Source organism: Palaemon carinicauda, chromosome 4, assembly GCF_036898095.1.
Source record: "Palaemon carinicauda isolate YSFRI2023 chromosome 4, ASM3689809v2, whole genome shotgun sequence".
Classification (NCBI taxonomy): domain Eukaryota; kingdom Metazoa; phylum Arthropoda; class Malacostraca; order Decapoda; family Palaemonidae; genus Palaemon; species Palaemon carinicauda.
The window spans coordinates 53,912,304-53,923,359 of NC_090728.1; the positions used below are offsets into that span (position 1 = coordinate 53,912,304).

Genomic DNA, 11,056 nt, shown 5'->3' on the forward strand with positions numbered 1-11,056 from the left:
TCATAGTCCTCAGCTATGTAGGCCTGGGTCTTCCAACTCTTCTATTGCCTTGTGGTGCCCAGCTGAACGTTTGGTGAACTAATCTCTCTTGGGGAGGGCGCAAAGCATGCCAAAACCATCTCCATCTAACCCTCATCATGATCTCATCCACATATGGCACTCGAGTAATCTCTCTTTTATAATTTCATTTCTAATCCTGTCCTGCCATTTATCTCCCAATATCCTTCTGAGGACTTTGTTCTCAAATCTACTAAATATATTGAAAATTGTTTCATTGTCATACCATGACTCATGTCCATAGAGTAACACCGATCTCACTAAATTGATATATAGTCTGATTTTTATATGTAATTTCAGGCGATTTGATTTCCAAATTTTACTTAACCTAGCCATTGTCTGATTTATTTTTTTTTTCAATCTTTCACTAAACTCTAATTCTAAAAACCCTGTATTGGAGATCATAGTTCCTAAATACTTAAATGATTCTACCTCATTAATCCTTTCTCCTTCCAATGATATTTCATCTTCCATTGCATACTCCGTTCTCATCATCTCTATCTTTCTTTTGTTCATCTTCAGCCCAACCTCGTGTGATATTTCATGCATTCTGGTAACCAAGCATGGAAAATCCTGTGGTGTTCTGCTAACAAAGACAGCATCATTAGCATACTCAAGGTCTGCTAAATTTCTATCACTAATCAAGTCCAATCTTTCTCCTTAAGTAATTTTGAATGACTGAACTAAAAATACATAAATAGTGGTAGATTTTTAACATTCAGATTACTCTTGTTCAAATTTTTGGAAACTTTTTTCATATAAAATCCTTTCCTTAAAGCTTTTTTTACAAGCGAGGAAGATTTAATTTTAAATGTCGTTTTTTTTCCGTAACACTTCCATCAATTACTTACTTTACTGTGGTTAATGTTGTCATAACCCAGTTATTAACTGATTGTAACTAACTGGTGATAAGAGGCAAATGAATTATCTCTAATTATCTCTTCACCAAATTAAAGATAATGGTTTTATACAAAGTTATTCCCTTGTACCAACCATGTGTCACACAATTGTACATAATTATTTTGTATATATTATGCTTGTATCTGCGCTCTTCCCTCGCACTAAAAAGAACCTGAATGATCATGTCTCCGTTTTGCTCTGTAACATTGTCTGTCTCTCGAACAGGTTATGTTCTGTTGCCTTGAGGTTTTGTATATAAAGAAGAGTGTTCCTTAATAAACAACTCAGTTGATTGCATCCTGCCTTTGAGTTCACAACCCTCACTCGGCACCGTCACATTGGTGAGCAGTCACTCAGGGGTCACCAATGTGAACACTCTTCTTTATATACAAAACCTCAAGGCAACAGGACATAACCTGTTCGAGAGACAGACAAATGTTACAGGGCAAAACGGAGACATGATCATTCAGGTTCTTTTTAGTGCGAGGGAAGAGCGCAGATACAAGCATAATATATACAAAAGGAATTATGTACAATTGTGTGACACACGGTTGGTACACCCTATTGTTTAACTGGCGAGAGCTACATAGTTTACACAAAATGAATAAGCTTAAAAATAATTTCGCCATTTGAGTTGAAATTTACAATAGGAAGTAAACTACAATCAGGAAATCCCTTGGATTAAAACTTTAAGAAATTTATAATCCAAAAACATATTTTATAGGACCCATCTTCGTCCCAATACCATATATACATTTAAAAATTTGCCGTAAAAATCGATAAAAATCCTTGAATAAATGTTGCCTGGCATTTATTGTATTAAAACCGGATAAATTCACGTTAAGGAGTGATATTATGGTCACCAACCCGTAAAAGATAACAACAAAGTATGGTAAAAATTACGGTCGCCTATATTTTACTGAAATACGCCTGAAAACAATATATTTTTACGGAGAATTTCCTATTAAAATTACGGTTTTTTTTAAAGTGTAATAAAAGTTCAAAGCATAACTATTGAAGTTCTTCTAAAGAAGATAGGCCTATTTTTTGTTGTTATTATTATTATTATTATTATTATTATTATTATTATTATTACTACCCAAGCTACAACCCTAGTTGAAAAAGCAAGATGCTATAAGCCCAAGGGCTCCAATAGGGAAAAATAGCCCAGTGAGGAAAGGAAATAAGGAAATAAATAAATGATGAGAAAAAATTAACAATAAATCATTCTAAAAACAGTAACAACGTCAAAACAGATATGTCCTATATAAACTATTAACAACGTCAAAAACAGATATGTCATATATAAACTATAAAAAGACTCATGTCAGTCTGGTCAACATAAAACCATTTGCTACAACTTTGAACTTTTGAAGTTCTACTGATTCAACTACCCGATTAGGAAGATCATTCCACAACTTGGTCACAGCTGGAATAAAACTTCTAGAATACTGTGTAGTATTGAGCCTCTTGACGGAGAAGGCCTGGCTATTAGAATTAACTGCCCGCCTAGTATTACGAACAGGATAGAATTGTCCAGGGAGATCTGAATGTAAAAGATGGTCAGCGTTACATTATTCTTACACCCAAGTTTTATAGGTACAGAAAGCTGATTAATGACACGACCTTCCAAATGTTACGTCTCTCATTACATTTAGAAGATACTCTAGCTATAGTAAGCAGCTCTTCTAGGAGAAACAAACTCCAAAATCAAAACATCGTTCTCTAGTCTTGGGTAGTGCCATAGCCTCTGTTCCATGGTCTTCCACTGTCTTGGGTTAGATTCTCTTGCTTGAGGGTACACTTGGGAACACTATTCTACCCTATTTATCTTTCTTTTTTTTTTTTTTACTTTTTTATAGTTTACATTTGAAAGATCTGATTTATTGTCGTTACTGTTCTTAAGATATTTTATTTTGATTGTATTACTTCTCTTGCAGCGTATTAATTTTCTTGTTTCCTTTCCACGCTTGGCTATTTTTCCCTGTTGGAGCCCTTGGTCTTAAAGCATCTTGTTTTTCTAACTAGGGCTGTGGCTCAGCTTCTATTAATAATAATAATAATAATAATAATAATAATAATAATAATAATAATAATAATAATAATAATCTGTCCCTTTCGATTTCAGACTCTCGGCTTTGCCCAAAGATATTCTACGGCTTTCGACACACTCTTCTTGGACGAGATTCTCTACGATAACAACTTCGAAGAGGAGATGAAGGACGCCAAGGGCTTCGTAGATGTCCTCAGCATAGAACTGGAGGACGCCGTCCTGAGTTGCGGTCTCAGGCCCAGTGAGAATCTCATCCAGGATCTCATCACCAAAAGTTACCTCGGCGTTGCATCCCCTGACATGAGAGGGCTGAGAGGGTTCGGATCCTTGAGGCAGTGTCTGATTGGGATGAATTACATCATCGAAATGTTTCCAGTGAATGAACTTTAAGCGAGGTTTACACGATCGAACGCTTCGTCGAACCTGCTTGTCGAACTGTTCGAAGAGGTGGAGTCAGCCATTAAGGGTTGTGGACAATGAAGCCCCGCCCACATAAGTCAGGCGAGAACAGATTTTCTTCGAAACATTCGATGAACGTATTCGACAACCAAATACTCCGTTCACACGTTCGAACATCACTTTAAACACTTGTCTGTCAAACACGCAAGGAAAACGTTAAAAATATATAGTGGTATCCTTTTCCTGACAATAAGCAGCTCTTCTAAGAGAGGGACACTTCAAAATCAAACTATTGTTCTCTACAGTATATTCTTATACAGTCTTGGGTTAGAGTTCTCTTCCTTGAGGGTACACTCAGGCACACTAATCTATCTGTCCCCTTATTTCCCTTCCTCACTGAGCTGTTTTCCCTGTGGGAGCCATTAGGCTTACAGCCTCCTGTTTTCGGTTCTCTTCCTTGAGGATACAATCAGGCATACTAATCTATCTGTTACCTTATTTCCTTTCCTCACTAGGTATTTTTTCCTGTTGAAGTAATTAGGCTTATAGCCTCCTGCTTTTCCAAGTATGGTTGTAGCTTAAAAATAATAATAATAATAATAACAACAACAACAACAACAACAACAACAACAACAACAACAACAACAACAACAACAACAATAATAATAATAATAATAATAATAATAATAAATAATACATGGTTATGTGTAGCTACATCATAAACTAGAATTGAAGATAATGGTGTACACTTAGCTAAAAATTATTGAATCACAAGAGAAAACTAAAAGACATACAGTAGGTATAATATTGTATTTCCAGAGAGCCAAATAATCTACCCTTTAATTATAACTACAATGGGACTCTGTATCAGTGGTTCAATCTTTATTTCTTGATTTCCTAGATTATTTTTTTCCGGATATCCTTATCTTATGAAATTGTTGTGATAAAAACCATTTCAAAAGAACGAACGGAAATTATCAAACAGCTTTTTTTTCATCTCTAATTCACTGTTCAATTTTTATTACGAAGGTGAAAAAATCATAATCTTATCTTTTTTAACCATTCCATTCGCCCACTCCTCATCTTCCTGTTTCTTTTTTTTTCGAGCAAACTTACGTCATAATCGTTTTCCTTCTTTAAATATTGCAAGCAACTGCCATGGAATGAATCTCAAGAAAGACATGTACATTGTGATAATGTTTCAAATTTATTATTTGAATTTGAATGAATTATAAAATTTAGACCAGAGGTCAGACATTGGAAATCGTGAGATATTTCAGTGCTGTTATGATACACATGTTAAAAATACAAAATGTAATCCTATTTTTTGTTTCTTTCCCATTAAACCAATATACATCATATATTTAATTTATTCATTTGATCATAAAACTCGTTATCGTAGAATTATAAATGGTGTATTCAAAAATTATAAATGGTGTATTTAAAAATAGATTGCAATTAGTCATTCAATCCTTAGCGAGCTCTTGGTCTCACGACCTTCCCCTTGTGGTCAAGGCCACGGGAGATTTCTTCTTCTCCTATTTTTAGTAAGAGATCTAGCTCAATCCCGAGAAATTAGTTGTATTATCTCCAACCATGATAGTTACTATAGATTCAAAACCCATGGAAGATCAAAATGGCTGATGTCAATATTACGAAAGGAAGCCTTTAAAATATAAACCTTAAAGTTCTTAAACGATCAAAGTTTTGCTTCATTGTCTAATATTTAAGCAAAAAACTGGAAACTCTATGAACAATCTTCGATTTTTCGTATAAGAAAATATGTATTCATTGTCCGCTAATTAATTTGTAACTCCTACTTGACATTTCTATAATCGCAAGGCGTTATGATAGATTCGATTTCGTATTGGCTCTCTCTACACTGGAAATTAATTCTGGATTTTATTTCGATTTGATTCCTCTTGTATTTAATTCGAATTTCCTTTATTTTTCAATTCTAGTTTACCCCAGTCTCCTCTGTAATGTATTGATAATGAGTATCCATCTTCAAGTTGTAGGCCTATTCGTATTTTCTTAGATTTCCTTGGTAGGCCTAGGCCTACAGTAATTGAGTCCGAGTTCCTTTGAAACTTGCTTGCCTCGAGATTTTGAGACTCCCTTAGCTTCTTTTATGTTGAATTTTAACTAGTATATATGAACCAATGGCATGATAAAATGTTTGAATAATTCTTTCATAAAATGGTAACGTGTTTGCCTCGCATTCGCGTGGCAAGAGATCGATCCCCGCCCAGGGCCGTGAGTTTAAGCTGTTTACTGGGGAGGCTACTGCTGTGGTAGGGCACCACAGTGGGGGGTTGGGCTTGCCCGGCTGATGTTCTGGTGAGCATCTATTCTGATGGAACTGGAACTGAAACCAGACACCTTTAACCTTTAACTGTCATATATTCGCACTACAAATAGTACAGAATTTAATTGGGCTATTTTTCCCTGTTGGATCCCTCGGGCTTATAGCATCTTGCTTTTCCAACTAAGGTTGTAGCTTGGCTAGTAATAATAATAATACTAATAATAATGATAATATTGACATTTGCTTAACTTACATACGTACATAACATTCATACAAAATCACTCGCGCTCTCACACACACACGCATGTGTATATATATATATATATATATATATATATATATATATATAGAGAGAGAGAGAGAGAGAGAGAGAGAGAGAGAGAGAGAGAGAGAGAGATAGAAGCCCTTCCCCAACCCCGAAAACACTTTATGTGCTTGTGCAATCAGCAACTATTGCCTGGTTCTCACTGGTCCTGACTTGGGTGGAGTGCGCGCTCTTGGGCTTATCACATCTATGCTGTATATGTTTTAGATTATTATCAATAGTGTAATTATGAGAAACTCGAAGCGGAACTACAGTAAGTCTTAAAGAGATAAACAGAAAAAAGTGAATGATATAATGCGTGGCAACTTCTGAAATTAACAGTAACCAGACTAATACCCGTCAGTGATTCAGTGACCAGTGACTGACTGAGACTGGGTGAGTGAATTGATCAGATCATCAGTCACCAGTGATCAGCTCAAGCTAAAATTGGCGGCAAATTCGGAAGTATACAGACACCAGCTCAAGCTAAAATTGGCAGCAGATTCGGAAGTATACAGACACCAGCTCAAGCTAAAATTTGCAGCAAATTCTGAAGTATACAGACACCAGTCACCAGCTCAAGCTAAAATTGGCGGCAAAATCGGAAGTATACAGACACCAGTCACCAGCTCAAGCTAAAATTGGCGGCAAATTCGGAAGTATATAGATACATGTCACCAGCTCAAGTTAAAATTGGCAGCAAATTTGGAAGTATACAGACACCAGCTCAAGCTAAAATTTGCAGCAAATTCTGAAGTATACAGACACCAGTCACCAGCTCAAGCTAAAATTGGCGGCAAAATCGGAAGTATACAGACACCAGTCACCAGCTCAAGCTAAAATTGGCGGCAAATTCGGAAGTATATAGATACATGTCACCAGCTCAAGTTAAAATTGGCAGCAAATTTGGAAGTATACAGACACCAGCTCAAGCTAAAATTGGCGGCAAATTCGGAAGTATACAGGCACCAGCCCAAGCTAACATTGGCGGCAAATTCGGAAGTATACAGGCACCAGCCCAAGCTAACATTGGCGGCAAATTCGGAAGTATACAGACACCAAGGCACCAGCCCAAGCTAACATTGGCGGCAAATTCGGAAGTATACAGACACCAAGGCACCAGCCCAAGCTAACATTGGCGGCAAATTCGGAAGTATACAGGCACCAGCCCAAGCTAACATTGGCGGCAAATTCGGAAGTATACAGACACCAAGGCACCAGCCCAAGCTAACATTGGCGGCAAATTCGGAAGTATACAGACACCAGCCCAAGCTAACATTGGCGGCAAATTCGGAAGTATACAGGCACCAGCCCAAGCTAACATTGGCGGCAAATTCGGAAGTATACAGACACCAAGGCACCAGCCCAAGCTAACATTGGCGGCAAATTCGGAAGTATACAGGCACCAGCCCAAGCTAACATTGGCGGCAAATTCGGAAGTATACAGACACCAAGGCACCAGCCCAAGCTAACATTGGCGGCAAATTCGGAAGTATACAGGCACCAGCCCAAGCTAACATTGGCGGCAAATTCGGAAGTATACAGGCACCAGCCCAAGCTAACATTGGCGGCAAATTCGGAAGTATACAGGCACCAGCCCAAGCTAACATTGGCGGCAAATTCGGAAGTATACAGGCACCAGCCCAAGCTAACATTGGCGGCAAATTCGGAAGTATACAGACACCAAGGCACCAGCCCAAGCTAACATTGGCAGCAAATTCGGAAGTATACAGACACCAAGGCACCAGCCCAAGCTAACATTGGCGGCAAATTCGGAAGTATACAGACACCAAGGCACCAGCCCAAGCTAACATTGGCGGCAAATTCGGAAGTATACAGTAACCAGCTCGTTAAAATTGGCGGCAAATTTGGAAGTATACAGGCACCAGCTCAAGCTAAAATTGGCGGCAAATTCGGAAGTATACAGGCACCAGCTCAAGCTAAAATTGGCGGCAAATTCGGAAGTATACAGACACCAAGTCACCAGTCCAAGTTAAAATTGGCGGCAAATTCGGAAGTATACAGACACCAAGTCACCAGTCTAAGCTAACATTGGCGGCAAATTCGGAAGTATACAGACACCAAGTCACCAGTCCAAGCTAACATTGGCGGCAAATTCGGAAGTATACAGACACCAAGTCACCAGTCCAAGCTAACATTGGCGGCAAATTCGGAAGAATACAGACACCAGTCACCAGCTCAGGCTAAAATTGACGGCATTCGGAAGTATACAGACACCAGTCACCAGCTCAAGCTAAAATTGGCGGCAAATTCGGAAGTATACAGACACCAGTCACCAGCTCAAGCTAAAATTGGCGGCAAATTCGGAAGTATACAGACACCAGTCACCAGCCCAAGCTAAAATCGGCGTCAAATTCGGAAGTATACAGTAACCAGCTCGTTAAAATTGGCGGCAAATTTGGAAGTATACAGGCACCAGCTCAAGCTAAAATTAGCGGCAAATTTGGAAGTATACAGGCACCAGCTCAAGCTAAAATTGGCGGCAAATTCGGAAGTATACAGGCACCAGCTCAAGCTAAAATTGGCGGCAAATTTGGAAGTATACAGACACCAGTCACCAGCTCAAGCTAAAATTGGCGGCAAAATTCAGAAGTATACAGGCACCAGCTCAAGCTAAAATTGGCGGCAAATTCGGAAGTATACAGGCACCAGCTCAAGCTAAAATTGGCAAATTCGGAAGTATACAGGCACCAGCTCAAGCTAAAATTGGCAAATTCGGAAGTATACAGACACCAGTCACCAGCTCAAGCTAAAATTGGCAGCAAATTCGGAAGTATACAGACACCAGCTCAAGCTAAAATCGGCGTCAAATTCGGAAGTATACAGTAACCAGCTCGTTAAAATTGGCGGCAAATTCGGAAGTATACAGGCACCAGCTCAAGCAAAAATTGGCGGCAAATTCGGAAGTATACAGGCACCAGCTCAAGCTAAAATTGGCGGCAAATTCGGAAGTATACAGGCACCAGCTCAAGCTAAAATTGGCGGCAAATTCGGAAGTATACAGGCACCAGCTCAAGCTAAAATCGGCGTCAAATTTGGAAGTATACAGTAACCAGCTCGTTAAAATTGGCGGCAAATTTGGAAGCATACAGGCACCAGCTCAAGCTAAAATCGGCGTCAAATTCGGAAGTATACAGTAACCAGCTCGTTAAAATTGGCGGCAAATTCGGAAGTATACAGGCACCAGCTCAAGCTAAAATTGGCGGCAAATTCGGAAGTATACAGGCACCAGCTCAAGCTAAAATTGGCGGCAAATTCGGAAGTATACAGGCACCAGCTCAAGCTAAAATTGGCGGCAAATTCGGAAGTATACAGGCACCAGCTCAAGCTAAAATTGGCGGCAAATTCGGAAGTATACAGGCACCAGCTCAAGCTAAAATTGGCGGCAAATTCGGAAGTATACAGGCACCAGCTCAAGCTAAAATTGGCGGCAAATTCGGAAGTATACAGGCACCAGCTCAAGCAAAAATCGGCGTCAAATTCGAAAGTATACAGTAACCAGCTCGTTAAAATTGGCAGCAAATTCGGAAGTATACAGACACCAGCTCAAGCTAAAATCGGCGTCAAATTCGGAAGTATACAGTAACCAGCTCGTTAAAATTGGCGGCAAATTTGGAAGTATACAGGCACCAGCTCAAGCTAAAATTGGCGGCAAATTCGGAAGTATACAGGCACCAGCTCAAGCTAAAATTAGCGGCAAATTCGGAAGTATACAGACACCAAGTCACCAGTCCAAGTTAAAATTGGCGGCAAATTCGGAAGTATACAGACACCAAGTCACCAGTCCAAGCTAACATTGGCGGCAAATTCGGAAGTATACAGACACCAAGTCACCAGTCCAAGCTAACATTGGCGGCAAATTCGGAAGTATACAGACACCAAGTCACCAGTCCAAGCTAACATTGGCGGCAAATTCGGAAGAATACAGACACCAGTCACCAGCTCAGGCTAAAATTGACGGCATTCGGAAGTATACAGACACCAGTCACCAGCTCAAGCTAAAATTGGCGGCAAATTCGGAAGTATACAGACACCAGTCACCAGCTCAAGCTAAAATCGGCGTCAAATTCGGAAGTATACAGTAACCAGCTCGTTAAAATTGGCGGCAAATTTGGAAGTATACAGGCACCAGCTCAAGCTAAAATTAGCGGCAAATTTGGAAGTATACAGGCACCAGCTCAAGCTAAAATTGGCGGCAAATTCGGAAGTATACAGGCACCAGCTCAAGCTAAAATTGGCGGCAAATTTGGAAGTATACAGACACCAGTCACCAGCTCAAGCTAAAATTGGCGGCAAAATTCAGAAGTATACAGGCACCAGCTCAAGCTAAAATTGGCGGCAAATTTGGAAGTATACAGGCACCAGCTCAAGCTAAAATTGGCAAATTCGGAAGTATACAGACACCAGCTCAAGCTAAAATTGGCAAATTCGGAAGTATACAGACACCAGTCACCAGCTCAAGCTAAAATTGGCAGCAAATTCGGAAGTATACAGACACCAGCTCAAGCTAAAATCGGCGTCAAATTCGGAAGTATACAGTAACCAGCTCGTTAAAATTGGCGGCAAATTCGGAAGTATACAGGCACCAGCTCAAGCTAAAATTGGCGGCAAATTCGGAAGTATACAGGCACCAGCTCAAGCTAAAATTGGCGGCAAATTCGGAAGTATACAGGTACCAGCTCAAGCTAAAATTGGCGGCAAATTCGGAAGTATACAGGCACCAGCTCAAGCTAAAATTGGCAAATTCGGAAGTATACAGACACCAGTCACCAGCTCAAGCTAAAATTGGCAGCAAATTCGGAAGTATACAGACACCAGTTCAAGCTTAAATTGGCGGGAAATTCGGAAGTATACAGGCACCAGTTCAAGCTAAAATTGGCGTCAAATTCGGAAGTATACAGGCACCAGTTCAAGCTAAAATTGGCGGCAAATTTGGAAGTATCCTGAAGTACTACCATCTCGACAGTCATAATCCTAGGTACGTTGCCAATTTGTTAATTTAGTTTATCATAAA

At 39.5% G+C, this 11,056-nt stretch overlaps 2 protein-coding genes across 2 annotated transcripts in view; both read left to right on the forward strand.

Moving 5' to 3' along the window:
- The window catches only part of LOC137639091 (uncharacterized), a 5,233-nt gene extending 1,599 nt beyond the window's left edge, over window positions 1–3,634 (forward strand). The window contains exon 3 of the mRNA XM_068371415.1: window positions 3,086–3,634. Within this exon, the coding sequence (XP_068227516.1) occupies window positions 3,086–3,400 (315 nt within the window). The 3' untranslated portion in view covers window positions 3,401–3,634. The remainder of the gene's footprint in view (window positions 1–3,085) is intronic.
- A 3,259-nt stretch (window positions 3,635–6,893) lies between these two features.
- Window positions 6,894–9,540, forward strand: LOC137639426 (nuclear pore complex protein Nup98-Nup96-like). Its single transcript, XM_068371700.1, has 2 exons — window positions 6,894–7,068; window positions 9,128–9,540. Exons 1-2 carry the CDS (start codon window positions 6,894–6,896, stop codon window positions 9,538–9,540), a joined length of 588 nt encoding a protein of 195 aa, XP_068227801.1.
- Window positions 9,541–11,056: the final 1,516 nt, after the last annotated feature.

What these genes read in the sequence shown, in the direction of transcription:
- LOC137639426 (XM_068371700.1), top strand. Translation starts at nt 6,894, where the DNA reads ATGTCACCAGCTCAAGTTAAAATTGGCAGCAAATTTGGAAGTATACAG. An exon ending in CATTGGCGGCAAATTCGGAA is followed by an intron (nt 7,069 to 9,127) that starts GTATACAGACAC and finishes CAAATTTGGAAG; the next exon opens with CATACAGGCACCAGCTCAAG.